The sequence below is a fragment of the Myotis daubentonii genome, chromosome 15 (assembly GCF_963259705.1).
Source record: "Myotis daubentonii chromosome 15, mMyoDau2.1, whole genome shotgun sequence".
Classification (NCBI taxonomy): Eukaryota; Metazoa; Chordata; class Mammalia; order Chiroptera; family Vespertilionidae; genus Myotis; species Myotis daubentonii.
In genome coordinates, this window is record NC_081854.1 from 5,328,031 (window position 1) to 5,352,192 (window position 24,162).

The following is a 24,162-nucleotide window of genomic DNA, read 5'->3' on the forward strand; positions in this document are numbered from 1 at the left end:
ATCAGGCCTCAATTTTAAACATATGAACCAGAACCTCACGGTTCCATTCACAGTCTAGGAGGATACCTGAGTCCCGCCTAGATCCGCAGTGTGGGGTATGCAGGAGGCAGCTGATCAATGATTCTCTCTCGGCATTGATTTTTCTCTATCTATCTACTTTGAACTCCAGCATCTCCCTGCAGAGACCTTCCCAGGCCAGGCACTTCTCACTCCCCTATGCCCACAAGGACCTTTGTCTTTGGGTGCATTTTAGTGAGAAATGGGACCTGTTAGAAGCCACTGACTCTGCTGCAGGGAGGCAGGTGCTGTGGGCACTCGGGTCTCATTGTGGTGGGCCCCCCTGGGAATGTGCAGCAGACTCCCTAGAGCTCCCTGAGTCTCAGGTGGCTGAATGTGACATGCAGATGATTGATGGCGCTTGCTTTGGCCTTCCAAGATCAATAAAAGTAACAAGCTGAGGATTTGTTGCCAGGTTTCCCGGGTTAGATTTTTGAGCATTTTCTCTTTTAATTCTCACAATTACCTGCGTAAGTGGAAACTCCTATCAAATTGCTGAAAAAATTCAGTGTCTGAGAAATGAAGTCAGCTCCCCAAGTTTACACCACAGACAAGTGTCAGATTCAAGGGGCTGGATTTTAACCATTATTTTCTCTGGCGTCAGACACAGTCTCTACCCGTGATGTGCAGCCCTCGCTGGAGCAGGTACAGTATGAGGACCAGGGTGGCTCAGCGGCAGCTCCTGTTTCCATGGTTGCAGTTCTGCGTTTCCTCCCATTCCTTTTACATCTCAGAGCACTTCCCTTGGCTCTGTGTTGAGGGGAACGCCATCATATCTCAGCTGCAGTGGTTTCTCCAGGGGGACCTTCTTTCAGAGTGAGCTGCAATTTGTATGCCTCTCCTTTGATCCCAGCAGAGTTTGACCCTCAGCAGACCTCAGTAACTTGGGCTGTGTCTCTGCACCTTCACCCACATATTAGGTAACATGCTGTGATCCCATCCACTGTGATGAATTTCTTGCCTCAGTTTGACCTTCAAATGATGGTCCTATGTGGCACTGACATTCACCCTGCAGGAGTGAAGATGAATTCCAGGACCTAATATTCCCAAGTGACACTGGAGTCCTTCATGATCCTGGTCTCATTGGACAGGTGCTCACCTCTTATCCATGCATAGGACCTACTGGCCATTTGATTCCGTCCTCTATATCCCTACTGGCTGAATGGGACAATGGCTCTCACCATGTTTTCCCTCCAGCCAGGATCATGTTCTGGACCCCATCCTCCTTCCCAGTTTCCTGTGTCTGCACCCTGCGTCTTTGGGTTGGAAGAGAGTCCTTTTGAATACAACCCCTTACCACAGTGCACAGCACACTGGGTCACGACTGAGGTCCTTATTGTGCTTTACCTGACAATCTACCCTGACTGACTCTCCGCACACAACATTTTTTGACTGTAGGTAGAGGTAGTTTTTCGTGGAATGGTGTCTGCCATTTTGGCCAGTTACTCCGTTTTTTTCTGAGTTGTTTCCATTTATATGGAGTTATACATGTTAATAACATTTTGGTTGTTTTTCCCCTGTTAGTCTGTATTTTATAATTTTTTTAAAAATATATTTTATTGATTTTTTACAGAGAGGAAGGGAGAGGGATAGAGAGTTAGAAACATCGATGGGAGAGAAACATCGATCAGCTGCCTCTTGCACACCTCCTACTGGGGATGTGCCCGCAACCAAGGTACATGCCCTTGGCCGGAATCGAACCTGGGACCTTTCAGTCCGCAGGCCGACGCGCTAGCCACTGAGCCAAACCGGTTAGGGCTGTATTTTATAATTTAATTACTAGGCCAACCAAAGAACCTAGGAATGGAGAAGGAAATATTATTTTGCCTCTACAATGTCATTTTCCTCATTTTGTCCCACTTAACTCAGAATAATGAAATATTGTTCAGGTTTGGCCAGTGATGCAGGCTATGAAAGAATTCAGACCTAAAAGAAGGCATGAAGAGAGGAAGTTTATTTCACTTTCCAAGTGAAGAAAGGGCCAAACATTGCTAGTTATTAGAGGGCAGGGATAAAGGATGGCTTCTGCTTTTCAGCAGTGTCTGTTGTTAAGGGACAAGGAATGGAGGGACCTTGGAATGCACTGAAGTGCAGTAGATATGAGGGGCTGTCTTTATTTTTTTAAATATATTTTATTGCTTTTTTACAGAGAGGAAAGGAGAGAGAGAGTTAGAAACATCGATCAGCTGCCTCCTGCACATCTCCTACGGGGATATGCCCACAACCCAAGTACATGCCCTTGACCGGAATCGAACCTGGGACCTTTCATTCCGCAGGCCGACGCTCTATCCACTGAGCCAAACCAGTTCCGGCCTGAGGGGCTGTCTTTAAAAGTTACAATTTGTTTGCTTTCCTGGAGACAGTCTGGCAGATGTATAGGGAGGTGACTTATCAGTACTTTTCACAAGCCTAGGAAATATGACTAGAGAAAAAGTTATGAAGAGTTCAAAAGTGGCTTGTTTGAAGGGGCAGAGGAAAGGAAACTTTCTACTAACTAGAGACTCCTTGTTGTGAATTATCTCTGAGGTGTGACCAGGGAGGAGGGGTAGCAAGAATGTAGCCTTGAAGGTAACTAGTCTTGTTCATAGGTTTAAACACAGCTGTTGAATTAGAGGAGCCAACAATCTTGGGGTTTAATTAGCAGGTGCTTCCCATAAATTGTGGAAGGCCACAGCAAAGAAAAAGAAAGACCTCTTTCTTGTCCTTACGAATACCTCATCCACATTTAGGACCCAAGGCTTTATTGACGTGAAGCTTGACTACTTCTAGGAGACAAAAAAAGGGACACCAGCAATATGGGAGCATTCTGTTAAGGAGGATGTGAATAATGGGTCCACCAGGATATAAACCACTCATAGAATTCTCTCCTCAGCCGACAAGTTTTTTGTGTTTTTTTTTTTAATTTTTTTTATAGTCTTGATTTCTTACAGAGAGGAAGGGAGAGGGATAGGCACTTAAAACATTGATCAGCTCCTCCTCCACACTCCCTACTGGGGATATGTCCACAACCAAGGTACATGCCCTTGACTGGAATTGAACCTGGGACCCTTTAGTCCGAAGGCCACTGCTGTATCCATTGAGCCAAACTGGTTAGGGCTAAACCAACAAGTTCTAACTCCCCAGTTTGGACAAAAATGATGGCACATACTAAATCTAGTAAGTTCAGGGATCCTGGCATGCCATGGCCAATCTTATGAACTCAGAGGCCAAAAGTAAGTATATAAGATGGCTTGAAGTTAAAACTTTCCAAGCAAAAGTAAGCCACAGAGGTAGTTATGTCCTAGCCTTGTTTTTTGTTTTGTTTCCAAAAGGTCGATTTTTACCTTAATAGGCGTGGCTATTGTGTTTTTGCATCTGGGATAACATACCTTTGGATTTTCAGGGAAATTTCCGTTTTACAGAATCTTAAGGGCACAATCTCCCAACATAGAAGACCACAGAGCCCCAGTTATTATTGTTATTGTGTTAAATATTAACTGTTACCTAATAGATAAACTTAAAAAGAAGTTTATGTCAATTTTTTAAACTTTTTATCCACTCCCAGAGATTTCGCTCCTCAACTCTCTCCCTTAATTTATCAACAGTGAATTTCATATAACCCCCTTATGTCTTCTCCTCAAAAAGTTTGCCCACCCTGGTCTAATGTATAAAGAAGGTGCAAAACTGCCATTCTCCCACTTCAGTGTGTTTTCTTGTTGCTTCTTGGCAACGTCACAGGCTTTGGTCAAATAAACTGAGAGAAATTCTCCACAAGTTTGGACTTTTCTTACAACTACACCAAAAGCAATCAACTCATGTGAATCAGGTGAATGTTACATGGAGGGGTATCAGCATTTTCAGGGACACAACTGACAGAAGACAGATTTATAAACACAAATGTAGAGCAAACCCAGAACCCAGAAAGCTAGAGCTTTCCCATTGCTTTCAGAGAACAGAAGAAAATGCTCAAGGCTCGGGTGACTGCTTTTATTGTTTGTGTGTGTGTGTATAATCCACAGGGAAGGATGTTTTATCTTTTTTTTTTTTTTTACCCTCCCTCACCTTCCCTTCTAAGATTCTGCATTCTGAATTCTACACTCTGAATTTACTCCATTCAACAGGGGTTTTTTTGTTAATTAGATTACACATATGAGTGAGATGAGGTGATACTTCTCTTTTCCCCCTTGGCTTATTTCACTTAGCATGGTGCTCCCCAGGTCCCTACATGCTGTGTGAAAGGGGAAGAGAGTCTTCATTTTTACTGCTGCATAGTATTCCAGGATATCAATGTACCACAGTTTTTTATCCAATCAATCATCTACTGATGAGTACTTGGACAGTTTCCAGATCTTTGCTATTGTAAATAGTGCTGCTATGAGCATAGGGGTACATATATCTATGTGATTGTTTCAGGTATCTTAGGATATATTCCTAGGAGTAGAATCACTGAATTAAATGGGAGTTCCATATTAAATATTTTGCAAAAACTTCAAACTGAATCCATTATGACTGTAGCACTTAGCATTCCCACCAGGGGTGTACTAGGGTTCCCATTCTTCCACATCCTACACAGCACTTAACATTTCTTGATGTGCTGATGGCAGCCATTATGAAAGTGGTGGGGTGATACCTCATTGTTGCATTAATTTGCATCTCTCTGATGATCAGTCACTTTGAGCATTTTTTCACTTGTCTCTTGGCCATTTTATCCAAACTGCAGCCCAGGCAGAGCTGACACTTTGGATGCATCAGCAGCAGATGCTCTTAAGTATGAGTGTCTGTTTTGTGACATTAACTTTGAGTAATGGATTCAGTGGAGGCAGGTTAGAGGCAGTTAGAGACTCGAGCAACTTCTGCAAACTACATTTGACCTGAAGGAGACACATGCCAAATGTCCTGAATGAAGAAACAATGCCTGCCATTCAGAAAGAACTGGTCCTGTAAGAAAGATATTCAAAACCAGCCACGCGGGTACATGAGAAAGAAACTTGCCCTCGAAATCACGCCCCTTGAAGGCGCTTGAGAGGCCTGAGTATCCTTGGTGTGTTCTTGGGCTAAATGCAGTCCTGTAGTCAGCTTAGGAAATACAGGATCCAGGCTTTGGAGCGGAGAAACTACATTACCCAGAAGGCCAGGCATGGAATGCCAACAGGCTGAGCCAATGGAGAGTCAGGAAAGGCATTTTCCCTTAGGTCGCTTCTTTCGGGCGGGACCGGTAGCGCTCCCGGCCGGGTCTTGTCTTAGGTTTTTGTCTCAGCAGATGGGGTTTTCCTGGTCCAAAGTCCCGTGGAGAAGGTTGGAGAGTGGTGCTCCCGGCCACACAGCCAATGGTGGGAGCCTCCAGTGGTGCTCACAGCTCATACGCGGGATTGGAGCTCCTGGTCACCAACCACCCGGACCCACGCCAGGGACCGCCATTCCTGCAGCGGCGGCTTCTCTCGCTGCTCCCGCCCGGCTCTGCCCACAGAGGGCAATGGCGGCGCCCCCGCTGAGGAGACGGGCCGAGGTGAGTCGAGTCCCCCAGGCCCTCCCCGCCTCCTCACACCCAACAGGACAGCCCGGGTGCGGGCGCCTGTCCCGTCCTGCAGCTCAGTCCCGCGCGGAGGACCGTGAGGAAGGTGGAGGGGAGAGAGGAGTGCTGTGGCTTCTGAGGACACAGCAAGTGCAGGGCAGAGAGGACGGGGGTGACTTGCATCTGAAGGTCCCTGAGGATGTGGCTGTGAGTATTGACGGAAAGAGCAGAGGCTGCAGGGAGGACGGCACAGACTCATTCGGGGCTTTCCCGGCTGTGGGTCCATCAGGGGCCTGGGGGGGTCCTGGATCCGGCTGGACTACAAGCTCTCTACACGCCATATGCCAAGTTCATGGGTGAGTCCAGCGAGATCCAGTGGCATTGGAGCTGGAAGGGGGCAGAGCTGAGGGAGTGAACCTGGGGTCTGAACATGGGAAGGGGATGAACATTACCCAGTGGTGTGCACATCTGGAGGAGGGGTGAGCTCTTGGTCCGGGGACTTGGTGTGGGGACTGAAAGGCGAAGCATAAACCCACGCTTGGCTTTGTCTTGGAGGCAGGATCTGGGAGATTGCAGTGGTATTGCTGGCAGGAAGGTTGGGGCCCTGCAGGAATCGTCCAGACTTAAAATGGCATTTCCCTCTCCCCTCCCCTCCCCCAATCCTTCCCAGGAACCCAGCTGCTGTGCTGAGGGCCATGCAGTGAGTAATGGGACTGTGATGAGAGAGCAGCCTGCACTGGCATTAGGGCCTGGTGTCCACACTAAACGGGTGCCCTGGAGGAGGTTGAGGGGGGGGAAGGTGTGTAAGGAGTAGGATTACTGGTTCTCAGAGAGACAGCTCTGTTTCAATTGTCTTAATTCTGACAGGTTGGGGTCACCTTTGAGGACATTGCCCTGTACTTCTCCAGGGAGGAATGGAGCCTCCTTGATGAGGGTCAGAGACAGCTGTACCTGAATGTGATGCTGGAGAACTTTGAACTTCTGTCCTCCCTGGGTAAGACCCTCACTGTCACCAGTGACCTGGACTTGGCTTTTCTATTCATAGGCCCCATCTCCCAGGGTGTGCTCTGTCCTCCCATGTAGACTGTGGTACTGCTTGTTTTTTCCAGTTATCTGGATAGTTGCTTTCTTGGGGAGGGTTGGTCTGTTTCCCCTGCTCCCTTCTATTCCTGAAGTCCCAATACTCCCCGCTGTACCAAATTCACAGGGAAGGACTTGTGGTTGGTAGTGTTGCAGGAAGCCTGAGGGATTCCACCTTGATCAGGGAGGAAAGCATTTTCTATGTTCCTGTTGGTCACTTGTACATCGTTTTTGAAGAATTGTTTCTATACCTTATCCTGCTTAATAACTGCATTTTTTGGTTAAACATTCTTTGACTTCAAGTTTTTGTGACACCAACCACCTTCTGTCTCCTTGTTTATATTATACTAGGGGCCCGGTGCACGAAATTCGTGCACTGGGTCTGTGTGTGTGTGTGGGGGGGGAGTGTCCCTCAGCCCAGCCTGCCCCCCCTCACATACTGAGAGTCCTCAGGCGTTGACCCCCATCACCCTCCAATCGCAGGATCGGCCCCTTGCCCAGGCCTGACGCCTCTGGACTAGGCATCCAGCCCGGGCAGCGGGGACCTGCAGTGGCAGCGGGGGGCGCCGCGATTGCACAGGCTCCGCCCCTGCCCCTGCAGGATGCCTCTGGCTGAGGCGTCCAGCCCAGGCAGCGGGGACCCACAGCTGCAGCGGCCCCGAGATCCTGGGCTTCGCTTTAGGCCCAGGCAAGGGGCCCCTAGCTCCCGGGACTGCCAGCTTCGACCGTGCCCAGCTCCCATCGCTGGCTCCACCCCTACTTCCTGCTATCACTGGCCAGGGCGGAAAAGGCACCTGATTCTCCGATCATGGCTGGGGGGCAGGGCAAAGGCGGCCCCAGGGCCGCCTTTGCCCTGCCCCCCAGCTCTTAGCTCCCCCCTGGGTTTCCGATCACTGTCAGTGGCAGGGGGCTTCTTCCTGCTTTCCCTTTTGCCTCCCTGCATTGTGCCTACATATGCAAATTAATCGCCATCTTGTTGACAGTTAACTGCCAATCTTAGTTGGCAGTTAATTTGCATATAGCCCTGATTAGCCAATGAAAAGGGTATCGTCGTACGCCAATTACCATTTTTCTCTTTTATTAGTGTTGATATTAATTGTTTATGACACCTAGGAGCACATTCTTGCATGTGCTTAATTGTGCTTTGCAGATGCATTGCTCCCCCACACCCGCTTTTCTACAAAGTCCATGTTTTTAGGCAACCCTGCAGTTCAGCAGGTCTAGTGCCACCTTTTTTTCTAGCAAACTCAGATGCTTGTTACTAATGCTTAGTAATAAAGTATTTTTTTAAAATATATTTTATTGATTTTTTACAGAGAGGGAGGGAGAGAGATAGAGAGTTAGGAACATCGATGAGAGAGGAACATCCATCAGCTGCCTCCTGCACATCTCCTACTGGGGATGTGCCCGCAACCCAGGTACATGCCCTTGACCGGAATCGAACCTGGGACCTTTCAGTCCGCAGGCCGACGCTCTATCCACTGAGCCAAACCGGTTTTGGCTAAAGTATTTTTAATGAAGTTATATTGAGTTTGGTTTTCAGACAAGTCATTGCATTGTTATTAGCCTCCAGTATAGTATTAACATAACTTTATTATTCCCTGGGAACTCCAACTATTTGTGTGAATTTCTTTCTATATCTCAATATTTGCTTTATTGTGCTGATCAGAACTGAATCCCCAGTCTCTCCAAGCGATTCCTTCATAGCATTTGCAAGTATTTTCTTTTGTTCTCTAGATTTCCTTTCATTTCTTTTTGTTTATTGCTCTTGGGCTATGAAGAAGCTTTTTTCTTTATTGGTTGCAATCTGGACTGTCTGTTTTTTCTTTTTTGTCTGGTGGTTGGTGTCACATTCAGAAAAGCATGTCAAAACAAACCTCCAAAACTTTTTCTCTAGGTTGTCCTGAGGCATTTTAAGTTTTAGTGCTGATATTCAATTCTGTTATGCAGGTTGCGTTAAATTTTATCAGTGATGTCCAGTATTGTTGTGTTTACATGTGAGTATTGATTTTCAGCAGCACCCTTCATTGAAGAAACTATCTTTCCCTTCTTCTCTGTCTTGCAATTTTTTTAAAATTTTGTTTTATTCCTTAAAGTATTACACAAAGTATTACATATGTCTCCTTTTTTTCCCCCTTGACATTCCTCTGGCCTCCCCTACCCCCCAGTGTCTTGTGTCCATTGGTTATGCTTATATACATTTATACAAGTCCTTCGATTGATCTCTTAACCCCCTCCCACCCCCAAACCCTCCCTAGCCTTCCCGCTGGAGTTTGACAGTCTGTTCGATGCTGCTCTGCCTCTGTATCTATTTTTGTTCATAAGTTTATAATGGTCTTTATTATCCATAAATGAGTGAGGTCATGTATTTTTCTTTCATTGACTGGCTTATTTCACTTAGCATACTGCTCTCCAGTTCCATCCATTCTGTTGCAAATGGTAAGAATTCCTTCTTTTTTACAGCAGCATAGTATTCCATTGTGTAGATGTACCACAGTTTTCTAATCCATTCATCTGCTGATGGGCGCTTAGGCTGTTTTCAGATCTTCACAATAGTAAATTGTGCTGCTATGAACATAGGGATGCATATATCCTTTCTGATTGACATTTCTGGTTTCTTGGGATATAGTCCTAGAAGTGGGATCACTGGGTCAAAAGGGAATTGCATTTTTAATTTCCATCCTCTCCAGCACTTGTCGTTTGTTGATTTGTTGGTAATAGCCATTCTGACAGGTGTCAGATGATACCTCATTGTTGTTTTTGTTTGCATCTCTCGGATGATTAGTGACTTGGAGCATGTTTTCATATATCTCTTGGCTTTCTGAATGTCCTCTTTTGAAAAGTGTCTGTTTAGGTCCTTTGCCCATTTGTTGATTGGATTGTTTATCTTCCTTTTGTTAAGTTATATGAGTTCCCTATAAATGTTGGAGATTAAACCCTTATCAGTGATAACATTGGCAAATATGTTCTCCCATGCAGTGGGCTTTCTTGTTGTTTTGTTGTTGGTTTCTTTTGCTGTGCAGAAGCTTTTTATTTTGATGTAGTCCCATTTGTTTATTTTCTCTTTACTTTCCAATGTCCTAGGAGATGTATTGGTGAAGAAATTGCTTGGGCATATGTCTGAGATTTTGTTGCCTTTGTATTCCCCTAGTATTTTTATGGTTTCTCGTCTTACATTTAAGTCCTTTATCCATTGTGAGTTTATTTTTGTGTATGGTGTAAGTTGGCGGTCTAGTTTCATTTTTTTGCATGTATCTGTCCAATTTTCCCAACACCATTTATTGAAGAGACTATCTTGACTCCACTGCATGTTCTTGCCTCCTTTGTCAAATATTAATTGAGCATATTTGTTTGGGTAGTTTTCTGGGTTCTCTATTGTATTCCATTGATCTATATCTCTGTTCTTGTGTCAGTACCAGGCAGTTTTGAGATCAGTGGTTTTGTAATACAGCTTGATATCTGGTATTGAGATCCCACCTACTTTGTTCTTCTTCCTCAGTATCGCTGCAGCTATTTGGGGTCTTTTTTTATTCCAGATGAATTTTTGGAGAGTTCGTTCTAGGTCTGTGAAATATGCCGTTAGTATTTTAATGGGGAGTGTGTTGGATTTATAGATTGCTTTGGGTAGTATGGACATTTTAATGATGTTGATTCTACCAATCCATGAACACGGTATGTTCTTGCATCTGTTTATGTCTTCCTCTATCTCTTTTTTCAACATCCTGTAGTTTTCTGAGTAGAGGTCTTTTACCTCTTTAGTTAAGTTTATTCCTAGGTTTCTTAATTTTTTTGGTGTGATGGTAAATGGGACTACTTTTTTAGTCTCTCTTTCTGTAATTTCATTATTGGTGTCTAGAAATGCCATAGATTTCTTGGCGTTAATTTTGTAAACTGCTACCTTGACGAATTCATTTCTTACATCTAATAGTTTTTTGATGGAGTCTTTAGGGTTTTTTATGTACAGTATCATGTCATCTGAGAATAAGGACAGTTTTACTTCTTCATTTCCAATTTGGATGCCTTTTATTTCTTCTTCTTGTGTAATCGCAATGGCTAATACTTCCAGTACTTTGTCGAACAGGAGTGGTAAGAGTGGACATCCCTGTCTTGTTCCTGTTCTTAGGGGAAATGGTTTTAGTTTTTGGCCATTGAGTATGATGTTGGCTGTGGGTTTGTCATATATGGCTTTTATTATGTTGAGGTATGACCCTCCTATTCCAAGTTTGCTGAGAGTTTTTATCAAAAATGGGTGTTGGATTTTGTCAAATGCTTTTTCTGCATCAATTGATATGACTATGTGGTTTTTCTCTCTCAGTTTGTTTATGTGATGTATCACGTTTATCAATTTGCAGATATTGTACCATCCTTGCATCCCTGGGATAAATCCTACTTGGTCATGGTGTATGATTTTTCTGATGTACTGCTGGATCCGATTTCCTAGGATTTTGTTAACGATTTTGGCATCTATGTTCATGAGGGATATTGGCCTGTAAATCTCTTTCATTGTGTTATCTTTATCTGGTTTTGGTATTAGGGTGATCCTGGCTTCATAGAATGAGCTTGGAAGTGTTCCTTCCTCTTGAATTTTTTGTAATAGTCTGAGGAGGCTAGGTTTTAGTTCTTCCTTGAATGTTTGGTAAAACTCCCCTGTGAAGCCGTCTGGCCCCGGTCTTTTGTCTGCTGGAAGCTTTTTGATTATTGCTTCAATTTCATTCATAGTTACTGGCCTATTGAGATTTGTAGATTCTTCCTGATTAAGTTTTAGAAGGTTGTATTTTGCTAGGAATATGTCCATTTCCTCCACGTTGTCTAGTTTGTTGGAATAGAGTTGTTCATAGTATTTTTTAACAATCCTTTGTATTTCTGTGGGGTCTGTTGTTATTTCTCCTCTTTCATTTCTGATTTTGTTTATTTGGGTCCTTTCTCTTTGCTTCTTTTTTTTTTCCTCTTTCTTTTTTTCTCTTTTGTTTTCCTCTTTTTTTTTTCTTCTCTCTTTGCTTCTTGGTGAGCCTGGCTAGAGGTTCATCAATCTTGTTTATCCTTTCAAAGAACCAGTTCTTGGTTTTGTTGATCTTTTGTATTGTTTTTTTGGTCTCTATGTCATTTATCTCCACTCTGATCTTTATTATTTTCTTCCTTCCGCTTACACTGGGCTTTTCTTGTTGCTCTCTTTCTAACTCTTTGAGTTGTAGGGTTAGGTAATTTATTATCATTGTTTCTTGTTTTTTCAGTAGGCTTGTAGAGCTATGAACTTCCCTCTCAAGACTGCTTTCGCTGTGTCCCATAGGTTTTGGGTTGTTGTGTTTTCATTGTTGTTTGTTGCCACGTCTGTCTTGCAGTTTTGACAAAGAGTACTTGAAAGTATGTGCTGGGTTTATTTCTGTGTTTTTCGTTCTGTTTTGTTGATGTATGTGTCTGTGTTTCTCCAGCAACACATTATTTGCTTGCCTTCTCTTTGTACTAAATTGAAGTCAGGAAGTGTGATGCCATCATCTTGCTTTTCACTCACTATTGTTTTTGCAATTCACATTTTTTAGTTCTATACATTTCAAGGTTCTCTTTTCATATCTTTGTAAAATACCATAAGAATTAACCTCAGGGTTCCATTTAATCTGTCGATTGCATTGTGTACTATGGATATTTTCACAATATTTCTTTTTTAAAAATTCTTTATTGTTTAAAGTAATATATATTGTATTACATATGTCTCTTCTTTCCCCCATTGACCACAAATGAGTGAGATCCTGTGATACTTATATTTAAAAATATATATATATATATATTTTATTGATTTTTTACAGAGAGGAAGGGAGAGGGATAGAGAGCTAGAAACATTGATGAGAGAGAAACACCGATCAGCCGCCTCCTGTACAACTTCCACCAGGGATGTGCCCGCAACCAAGGCACATGCCCCTGACCGGAATCAAACCCGGGACCCCTCAGTCCGCAGGCTGACGCTCCATCCACTGAGCCAAACCGATTAGGGCCTGTGATATTTATCTTTCTCCACCTGGCTTACTTTGTGTAGCATAATGCTCTCCAGTTCCATTCATGCTGTTGCAAATAGTAAGAGTTCCTCCTTTTTAACAGCAGCATAGTATTCCATTGTGTAGATGTACCACTGTTTTTTTAATCTACTGATCTACTGATGGGCACTTAGGCTATTTCCAAATCTTAGCCACTGTAAATTGTACTGCTATGAACATAGAGGTGCATATGTCCTTTCTGATTGGTGTTTCTGATTTCTTTTTTTTTAATATTTCATTATTGATTTCAGAGTGAGGAAAGGAGAGGGAGAGAGAGATAGTAACATCAGTGATAAGAGAGAATCATTGATCGCTTCGTTCTGCACTCACCCTACTGGGAATCGAGCCCACAACCCAGCATGTTGCCTTGACCATCATCGAACCTGGGACCCTTAAGTCTGCAGGCCGACTCTCTATCCACTGAGCCAAACCGGCTAGCGCTGTTTCTGATTTCTTGGGATATTTTCCTAGATGGGTCAATTGGGAGTTCCATCTTTAATTTTTTGGAAACTCTATACTGTATTCCACAGTGTCCATACCAATATGCATTCCCACCAGCGATGCCCAAGGGTTCCTTTTTCTCCGCATCCTTGTCAGCACTTGTCGTTTGTCGTTTATCCATTTGTTGATGACAGCCATCCTGACAAGTGTGAGGTGATATCTCATTGTCGTTTTGATTTGCGTCTCTCGGATAAGTGGCTTTGAGCATGTTTTTATATGTCTCTTCGCTTTCTATATGTCTACTTTCGAAAAGCGTGTATTTAGGTCCGTTGCCCGTTTTTTGATTGGATCGTTTATCTTCTTTTGGTTAAGATGTCCTTTCTTAGAGTTCCCTGTAAATTTTGGAGAGTAAACCCTTATCGGATTCAACATTGGCAAATATGTTCTCCAATTCAGTGGGCTTTCTTGTTGTTTTGTTGATGGTTTCTATTGCTTTGCAGAAGCTTTTTATCTTGACATAGTTCCATTTATTCATTTTTTCCTTAGTTTCCATTACCCTAGGAGAGTGATGGTGAACCTATGACACATGTGTCAGAGGTGACACGCGACCTCATTTTTTTGGTTGATTTTTCTTTGTTAAATGGCATTTAAATATATAAAATAAATATCAAAAATATAAATCTTTGTTTTACTATGGTTGCAAATATCAAAAAATTTCTATATGTGACACGGCACCAGAGTTCAGTTAGGGTTTTTCAAAATGCTGACACGCCGAGCTCAAAAGGTTCGCCATCACTGCCCTAGGAGCTGTATCCGTAAAGACATTGCTAGGATATATGTCTGATATTTTGCTGCTGTGAATTCTTCTAAGATTTTTATGGTTTCCCATGTTACGTTTACGGACTTTATATTTAGTTTATTTTGTGTCTGGTATAAGTTGGTGGTCTAGTTTCAATACTTTGCATGTATCAGTCCAATTTTTCCAACACCATTTATTGAAGAGACTGTCTTGAATTCATTGTATGCTGTTGCCTCCTTTGACAAATATTGAACATAATGGCTTGGGTCGTTATCTGGATTCTCTGTTCTGTTGCATTGTTCTATATGTGTGTTGTTGTGCCAGTACCAGGCATGTTTGCAATATATCTTGGTACCTGGTATTGTCATCCCTCCAACTTTGTTCTTTCTCAAGATTGCTGCGGCTATTTTTTACTATTATTATTATTATTCCATATTTATTTTTGGAGAGCTTATTATAGGTCTGTGAAATATGCGGTTGGTATCTTAATGGGGATTGCATTGAATCTGCAGATTGCTTTGGGTAGTATGGACATTTTCCTGATGTTGATGCTACCAACCCATGAACACAGTGTATTTTTTCATTTTTTTTTATATCTTCTTCTATTTCTTTTTCTCAACTTCCTGTAGTTTTCGGAATACAGGTCTTTTACCTCGTTAGTTAAGTTTATTCCTAGGTATCCTAATTTTTTTGTTGTAATGGTAGATAGGATTTTTTGTTTGTTTCTCTTTCTGTGAGTTCGTTATTGGTGTATAAAAAAGCCATCGATTTCTGGTTGTTAATTTTGTAATTTGCAACATTGGTGAATGCATTTATTAAATTTAGTGGTTTCTTGATGATATGTTTAGGGTTTTCTATGTACAATATCACGTCATCTTTGAATAATGATGGTTTTCTTCTTTTCCAATTATGAAGCCTTTAATTTCTGCTGCTTATGTGATTGTTATTGCTAGCACTTCCAGTTTTATATCAAACAGGAGTGGTGAAAGTGGTCATCCCTGTGTTGTTGCTGTTCTTAGGGGAAATGGTTGTAGTTTTTGCTGATTGAGTATGATGTTGGCTGTGGGTTTGTCATAAAAGCTCTTATTATGTTGAGGTGTGATCCTTGGGCTCCCCTTTGCTGAGAGTTTTTATCAAGAAAGGGTGTCAGATTATGTCAAAAGCTTTTTCTACATCAATTGATATTATTATATGATTTCTGTCTTTCATTTTGTTTATATGTTGTATCATATTTATTGATTTGCAGATATTGTACCAATCTTTCATCCCTGGAATAAATGCCACTTGGTCATGGTGTATGATCTTTCTAATGTATTGTTGGATCCAATTTGCCAGATTTTTCTTGAGGATTTTAGCATTGATGGGTGTCACTACGACTACAGTGGGAGAGCTGCTGTGCAGGAGACACCCCCATGGAGCATGACTTGCATCAGTGGGGCTTTGATGGTCAGTGAATCTGCCCCTTTGATTGTGTCATTTATGGATGTAAAGGGTAAGCTCGTATGGTATGACACTGACCACTGGGTACACTGGCTCTTGGGTCTCCAGGGAGGTGTAAAGTCAGCCTCTGCCTGGAGCCACCCAGCAGCATCTACAGAGAGATCTCCAGATTCTCCTCTTTGTATTGAGTTTGGAAATGCCCTGATGAGGCCCAGCTGTGAAGCAAGGAAGGCTAGTGCTTGTGCCAGGTATAGGCCTTTTATTGATAGGTTTGGGGCTCCCTGACTGAACTGCAACTTGTTTGACAGGTTTCATCCTGAGCAAGGACAGGCGATTCATATACTAACGCTGTTGCAGACTGCTTGGGTGGAGTTGTAAACTGGATGGGGTGAGGTCTCAGGGAATCACCAGGTGGGAGCACACAGAAATGGTTGCCACTCAGAACTGCGACCTGGGATGTCCCAACATAGGTATAATGACCACTCCAACCACGTTTGTCTGGGAGAAAGCTGCCCCCAAATTCCTGGCCCGATGCCAGTTAGTCCAGTTTCCCCTCGTATGTGTCTTGATCCGCCCCTCCACCCCCAGACTCCCCAGGCCCTGGAGGTCAGAAGAAGCGGGAGGTTGTAAGTTCCGTTCGTGGTACTGGCATTGTAATAGGAGCAGCTGAGTCTCCTGCCAGCCTTAGTGTCACTGAGCCCCAGTCCGCACTGGTTTTTACAGCCCGTAGTTCTTACTGCCAGTAGGGCCTTTTTTCCCCAGTCTGGGACGCTGTGCTGGGCGTCTGGTGTGGCCCTGGGACCTCTTCCTCTTCCAGGTGACCTCTGCAGAGACGATCTCTCTCCCAATTAAAAAAGTGTCCCACATGGATACAAGACCAACACCTTCCATGCCTCTTTACCTCCTACCAGTATCAGTGTGCTTTCTACTTTACCTCTCTAGTGCTAAGACAGTGGTTCTCAACCTTGGCTGCACATTAGAATCATCTGGGAATCTTTTTAAAATCCTGACTTCTGGGCCTCATCCTTTGGAAATGCTGTTTCATTGTTACTAATAATGAGGCCCAGAAATCAGGTTTTTAAAAAGATTCCCAGGTGATTCTAATGTGCAGTCCAGGTTGAGAACCACTGTCCTAAGACGTCCATTCAGCCAGCTTTCCAGGAGTTCTGGATGATTTTTGTTCTGTATTTTAGTTGTAATTTTGATGTGGTTGTGGGACAAAGCGAGTATAGGCCCTTGCGTACACTGCCATCTTGGATCTCCTCTCCCATAACATTTCTGAATTCCATTCTTTCTTCTTTTATCTTCACCTGAATAGTGAGAGTATTTTTTCCATTGATGTTTTTTCTAAGAGAGAGAGAGATCTATTGGTTGCCTCACAGATGTGCCCCCACTAGGAGGGGGATTGAACCTGAAACCCACATACCTGCCTCTTACAGAGGATCAAATCCATGACATTCCAGTGTGCAAGCAGGCACTCTCAGCACTGAGCGACATGGGCCAAGGCTATTTATTTATTCCTTAAATTATTTATTTTTAAACTATATTTTATTGTTTTCAGAGAGGAAAAGGAGAGAGCAATAGAAACATGAATAATGAGAGCGAGTCATTGATCAGCTGCTTTCTGCACACCCCCCAATGGAGACTGGGCCGGCAACCTGCACATATCTTCTGACAAGGGCTGGAATTGTGATCTCCGAGGTCAGCGGTTCTCAACCTGTGTGTCGAGACCCCTTTGGCAGTCCAACGACACTTTCACAGGTGTCGCGTAAGACCTTCCTGCATATCAGATATTTACATTACGATTCATAACAATAGCAACATTACAGTTATGAAGTAGCAATGAAAATAGTGTTATGGTTGGGTCACCAATGAGGAACTGTATATAAAGGGCCAGAAGGTTGAGAACTACTGTGCTAGGTCATGGGTTTATGCTCAATCACTGAGCCATACTGGGCAGCCTTTATTAATTGATTTTATTTTTTATTTTTTTGTTGTTTTTTTTTAAAGAGTCACATTTATTGCAATCCGGGACTATGAGGGGCCATTCCCCAAATCTCATAGTGATCAGATGGTCGTAACTTCAGGTTTATATAGGCAAAAATTATAAAGGTATTAATTACATCCCAGGGTTTGGAATGAGGAACCTGGTTTGCAAAAAAAGCAGTTTACAGAAGCAAAATTAAGCATGTTAATCTCCAGATCACTGAGTTGAAAGAAACACATTATCTGGGACTGCTGGGTTGACAGGAACACATTATCTAGAGCCCTCCGGTCTTGAGACCACTGGGTTGCCAGGAATTCATTATCTAGAGCCATGGAGGCAATTTAGAGTAATTGTGCTGTCCTGGTCTTGGGACCACTGAGTCAACTGGAATGCATTATCTGTGGCCACTAAGACAATTTAGGATAATTGTGCTGTCCTGTTTCCCAGGTACAGAAGAACGTGCTTCCATAACCAGTAAGATCACAATCAATAGGATAGTCACGTTACAATCAATAAGGCATTCAATCGAATGGGATGACTTATACAATTTAGAAAATCAAAGTAACCTGTCCATTGTTAAACAAAGCAAATAGGTACCATACTTCATTCCCCACTGGTTTTATATACATGAGTCAAATCATGGACTCATCTTCACTAGTTACGGGATTGTACTGCCCCCTAATTACAAGTAGTTAGACCAAATTAATTTTTCTAATCTGCCAGCTTGGCACATTTAATTTTCATTTACTCACCCCACTTCTTTTAGGGGCATTCTCTATTCTGTTCCTGCTCTCCTGTCCTTTAGCACATCTAGCCCCTCTTAGCCATGGACTTACTCACTGGCTAGAAAAAATGTTCTTACAGTTACCAAGTGCCCTAGTGCCACGGTCCCCATCAGTACTGTCCTCACAGGGGTCGCCTAAGACCATCCTGCATATCAGATACTTACATTACGATTCATAACAGTAGCAACATTACAGTTATGAAGTAGCAACGAAAATAGTGTTATGGTTGGGTCACCAATGAAGAACTGTATTTAAAGGGCCAGAAGGTTGAGAACCACTGTGCTAGGTCATGGGTTTATGCTCAATCACTGAGCCATACTGGGCAGCCTTTATTTATTGATTTTAGAGACAGGAAGGGAAACAGAGAAAGAGAGGTAAACTGACCTGCTGTTCTACCCATCTAAGCATTTATTGGCTGTCCCCTACATGTGCCTAGAAAACCCACAGCCGTGGTGCGTCGGGACCACACACTCAACAAGAGAGCTACATGGCCTGGGCTCTGAATTTGTTTATTAATTTCAGAAGCTCATATGGGATCCTGACAGATTTCTCTATAGAGGGTCATGTTGTCTCTTAACATCAACATCTCTCTCTCTTTTTTTTTAATTTAAACTATATTTTATTGATTGTTTACATAGGGGAAGAGAGAGGGATACAGAGTTGGAAACATCGATGAGAGAGAACATTGATCAACTCCCTCCTGCACACCTCCTACTAGACATGTGCCCGCAACTAAGGTATATGCCCTTGACTGGAATCGAACCTGTGACCCTTCAATCCGCAGGCCAACACTCTATCCACTGAGCCAAACCAGTTAGGGCTCAACATCTCTTATGATGCTTTGTGGTTCCTAATGTGAGATATAATGTCTTACCTTTCATTTCTTTAAACGTTTTTTTTCCCCCCAATTGACTTTCCCAGCCTCCCCTACACCCTTGAAGATTGTTGTTTGTTTGTTGGTTTTTATTCTTTGCTTTAGTTTAATTTAAGAGCAGCCAATATTTGTATTGTTTTATTTTGCTTTATCTCCCTTTTACTGAACTTGTTTAAATATTTGAGGAAGAGAGATGGCTGGGGGGGGGGGGGGATAGGAGAGAGAGAGAGAGAGAAAAGATCAGTGTGAGGGAGAAATATCAATTGGCTGACTTCTGCACACAAGGTAACTGGAAATGGAACCCATATACTGATGTGTGCCTTGACTGGGAATTGAATACTCGACGCATTGGTACACAGGATGATACTTTAACCAACTGAGCCATACTGGCCAAGGCATTATGTGGTTTTTAAACACAAAAATTTCTAGTGTTTTTTTAAGAATACGCCACTTTGGTCAATGATAGCAAAAGCACAGGGGCTGCTGGAGGTAATTCTGACCCTTGTTTTTTACTGTCCGTATTTGCAAATATGTTTATTCACCCAGTCTTTTCTAGTCATTCTTTCTGCACACTTCTTCTTTATTTGTGTCTGTTATACTGTCTTCATGTTACTCTTACTCCTATTTCATATGGGTTTTTGTTCGTGAGTAGCTGTCTACTTACACTGGGGTCAGGGGAGATGCTCATATCTCTGATTCTGCATTCTTTCGGATGTCACTCACATAGGTGGGTTTTTAAAAAAATATATTCTTAGTGATTTCAGCGAGGAAGGGAGATATGGAAGCATCAATGGTGAGAGAGAATCATCGATCGGCTGCCTCCTACACACCACCACCTGGGGATGAAGCCTGCAACTGCGGCACATGCCCTGGCCAGAATTGTACCTAGGACCCTTCAGTCCACAGGGAGACGCTCCATCCACTGAGCCAAGCCAGCAAGGGCTCACATAGGTCATTTGTCTGTTGTCTCATTTGTCCTTTGTTGTTCTACCACAGTGTTGATCATCCACTTTTTTTCTTTTTCTCTGAAGATTTGCATCATTTATCCCATGGAATGGGTCAAGTGGGATTTAAGGGGAAGAATCCTTTGTGCATCACAGAAGAAACATGATTTTATTTTATTTTTTTAATGTATTTTATTGATTTTTTAACAGAGAGGTAGGGAGAGGGAGTTAGGAACATCAATGAGAGAGAAACATCAATCAGCTCCCTCCTGCACAACCCCTACTGGGAATGTGCCTACAACCAAGATACATGCCCTTGACTGGAATTGAACCTGGGAACCTTCAGTCCACAGGCCGACGTTATCTCCACTGAGGCAAACGGGATTGGACGAAACAGGGATTTATTAATGACACAGTGGTGTCACAGGTGGTCTTGCCTTGGAGAAGGGTCATTGGGGAGGAATTCTTGGTTGGCCTTTGTTACATTCATAGCTGGAAACCCAGCGTTTTCTTTCTTTCTTTTTTTCTTTTTTTTTTTTTTCCCTGTGGTATGATATTTTTTATTTTTTTATTTTTTTAATTAAATCTTTATTGTTCAGATTATTACATTTGTTCCTCTTTTTTCCCCCCCCATAACTCCCCTCCTCCCAGTTCCCGCCCCACCCTCCGCCCTCACTCCCCACCCACTGTCCTCATCCATAGGTGCACGATTTTTGTCCAGTCTCTTCCCACATCTCCCACACCCCTTTCCCCCCCAAGAATAGTCAGTCCATTCCCTTTCTATGTCCCTGATTCTATTATAATCAACAGTTTATTCTGTTCATCAGATTATTTATTCACTTGATTCTTAGATTCACTTGTTGATAGATGCATATTTGTTGTTCATAATTTGTATCTTTACCTTTTTCTTCCTCTTCCTCTTCTTAAAGGATACCTTTCAGCATTTCATATAATCCTGGTTTGGTGGTGAACTCCTTTAGCTTTTCCTTATCTGTGAAGCTCTTTATCTGACCTTCAATTCTGAATGATAGCTTTGCTGGATAAAGTAATCTTGGTTGTAGGTTCTTGGTATTCATCACTTTGAATATTTCTTGCCACTCCCTTCTGGCCTGCAAAGTTTCTGTTGAGAAATCAGCTGACAGTCGTATGGGTATTCCCTTGTAGGTAACTGAGTTTCTTTCTCTTGCTGTTTTTAAGATTCTCTCTTTATCTTTTGCTCTTGGCATTTTAATGATGATGTGTCTTGGTGTGGTCCTCTTTGGATTCCTTTTGTTTGGGGTTCTCCGCGCTTCTTGGACCTGTAAGTCCATTTCTTTCACCAGGTGGGGGAAGTTTTCTGTCATTATTTCTTCAAATAGGTTTTCAAAATCTTGCTCTCTCTCATCTTCTGGCACCCCTATAATTCTGATGTTGGTACGCTTGAAGCTGTCCCAGAGGCTCCTTACACCATCCTCGCATTTTTGGATTCTTTTTTCATTTTGCTTTTCCGGTTGGATGTTTTTTGCTTCCTCGCATTTCAAATCATTGACTTGATTCTTGCGCTCCTCTGGTCTGCTGTTGGGCGTCTGTATAATATTCGTTATTTCAGTCCGTGTATGCTTAATTTCTAGTTGGTTCCCCAATATAAGATCGAGGGTCTTATTAGTTTTCGTGTAGATCTCATTAAGTTTATCGGCAGCTTCTAAACAGTTCTTGAGAGACCTTAAAAGTGTGGTTCTGAACTCTATATCTTCCATTGACAATTTTGTCCTGTTTCTTTGTCTCCGCATTTTGTTATGCTTCCTTGGTGCACCCCCTAGTGGTCTTTGTTCGCAGTCTTATAGTTAAATCTTGATTGTTGTAGCTAATTCCAGGGAGGGTTTGACCTCCAGGCCAAGTGGCTATGAGAATCAGCTATGTCAGCAGTGAGAGAACTTCTGTCCTCTAGGGAGGTGCTAATCTAGCCTTTGCCTGAGGCTATCCGGCAAATGCCTCTGTGCAGGGCTTGGGCGGGGCAGGGCGGGTCGCACAGGATCAACAGGGTGGGCCGGAGAGAGCAGTTATGGTGGCTCTCAGTCCTGTCCCCAGGGGCTCTGCCTCTCTGAGTCCCAGCACCCGCTGCAAAGCTCAGAGAGAAAGCTGCACTCGCTCTGACCGAAACCAGACAGTCCCGCTTCTCCCGTTTGAGTCTGGGTCCCTAAAGACTTGCCCGGATCTGGAGCTCAGAGTCTGCGACTCCCTCCCGATTGAAAACGCCAACCGCGCCCTCCGCCGCCAGCCCGCTCCGTGCACTCCGCACCTCAGAACTTGACCTCAGCACCGCGCCTCCTCTGAGTGTCCGTGTGCGTTTCTCTTTCCTCCTAGCTGTAGGACTTCCACTCAGCCAGCGTTCCTGTGGTTCTGGGTGATGTCCCTTCCGTTTTTTGGTTTCACTTTTGAAGTAGTTGTTCAAAGCAGCAAACTCCGGCGTTAACCTATGCCGCCATCTTGGTTCTCCCAGTGTTTTCTTCCTTCCTTCCTTCCTTCCTTCCTTCCTTCCTTCCTTCCTTCCTTCCTTCCTTCATTCATTTATTTATATGTTTTATTAATTTTTTACAGAGAGGAAGGGAGAGAGATAGAGAGTTAGAAACATCGATGAGAGAGAAACATCAATCAGCTGCCTCCTGCACACCTCCCACCGGGGATGTGCCCACAACCCAGGTACATGCCCCTGACCGGAATCGAACCCGGGACGCTTCAGTCCGCAGGCCGACGCTCTATCCACTGAGCCAAACCGGTTTCGGCCGTTCTTTCTTTTTTTTAATGTTTATAGCAGCTTTATTGCTAATTTCAAAAAACTGTTAGCAACCAAAATGTCCCCTAAATGGTGAGTGCATACACAAACTGTGGTGCATCTGTATAATGAAATATTCAGCAAGAAAAAGAGAAAATAGAGAAAATCTACCTAGGAATGGGAATACCAAGAAGCAAGACCTCCCCACATTGATATGACCCCTTGAGCCAAGAAAGGAATGAAGAAACTTAAATATATATCGCTTAGTAAAAAGAACCAGTCTGAAAAGTATATATACTGTATGATTCCAACTACATTACATTGTGGAAAAGGGAAAACTATACAGAGAGTAAAAAGCTTCGTAGTTGCCACAGGCTTCGAGTACAGATTGAAGAATAAATAGGTCCAGCACAGGGGATTTTTATTTTATTTTTTTCATTTCTTTATTTTTATTTTTTGGAAACTTTTATTTATTTTTGTAATTAAATCTTTATTCAGATTATTACAGTTGTTCTTCTCCCCCTTCCACCTCCCCCATAGCTCCCCTCCACCTGGTTCCTACCCCACCCTCTGCTCTTACCCCTGTGACCCACTGTTCTCATCCATAGGTATACAATTTTTGTCCAGTCTCTTCCCACACCCCCCACACCCCTTTCCCCCCTGGATAATACTCAGTCCACTCCCTTTCTATGCCCCTGATTCTATTATGTTCACCAGTTTATTCTGTTCATCAGATTATTTTTTTTTAATATATTTCTTTATTGATTTCAGAGAGAAAGGGAGAAGTGGAGAGAGAGAAACATCAGTGATGTGAATCATTGATTGGCTGCCTCCTGCAGGTCCCCTACTAGGGATTAAACCTGCAACCCAGGCATGTGCCCTTGGCTGGAATCGAACCTTGGACTCTTCAGTCCATAGGCCAACGCTCTATCCACTGAGCCAAACCAGCTAGGGCAATCATCAGATTATTTATTCACTTGATTTTTAGATTCACTTCTTGGTAGATGTGTATTTCTTGTTCATAATTTCTATCTGTACCTTTTTCTTCTTCCTCTCCTTAAAGGATACCTTTCAGCATTTCATATAATACTGGTTTGGTGGTGATGAACTCCTTTAGCTTTTTCTTATCTGTGAAGTTCTTTATCTGACCTTCAATTCTGAATGATAGCTTTGCTGGGTAAATGAATGTAGGTTTTAAGTTCTTGGTATTCATCACTTGTTTTTCTCTTGCTGCTTTTAAGATTCTCTCTTTGTCTTTTGCTCATGGAATTTTAATGATGATGTGTCTTAGTGTGGTTCTCTTTGGATTCGTTTTGTTTGGGATTCCCTGTGCTTCCTGGACTTGTAAGTCTATTTCTTTCACCAGGTAGGGGAAGTTTTCTGTCATTATTTCTTCAAATAGGTTTTCAATATCTTGCTCTCTCTCTTCACTGGCACCCCCATAATTCAGATGTTGGTATGCTTGAAGTTGTCCCAGAGGCTCCTT

The 24,162-nt window shown here is 42.9% G+C and overlaps 4 protein-coding genes across 4 annotated transcripts in view; 3 read left to right on the forward strand and 1 right to left on the reverse strand.

The window, feature by feature from the left end:
• Positions 1–24,162, reverse strand: part of LOC132216086 (zinc finger protein 883-like) — a 681,654-nt gene that overhangs the window by 148,887 nt on the left and 508,605 nt on the right. The window lies entirely within an intron of this gene.
• LOC132216080 (zinc finger protein 345-like) overlaps positions 1–24,162 on the forward strand; it is a 325,901-nt gene that overhangs the window by 66,493 nt on the left and 235,246 nt on the right. The gene's annotated exons all lie outside the window — the stretch shown is intronic.
• Positions 1–24,162, forward strand: part of LOC132216066 (zinc finger protein 850-like) — a 98,909-nt gene that overhangs the window by 49,590 nt on the left and 25,157 nt on the right. The window lies entirely within an intron of this gene.
• LOC132217161 (zinc finger protein 501-like) overlaps positions 5,510–24,162 on the forward strand; it is a 43,599-nt gene continuing 24,946 nt past the window's right edge. The window contains exons 1-2 of the mRNA XM_059667264.1: positions 5,510–5,542; positions 6,416–6,542. Of these exons, the coding sequence (XP_059523247.1) occupies positions 5,510–5,542; positions 6,416–6,542 (160 nt within the window). The remainder of the gene's footprint in view (positions 5,543–6,415; positions 6,543–24,162) is intronic.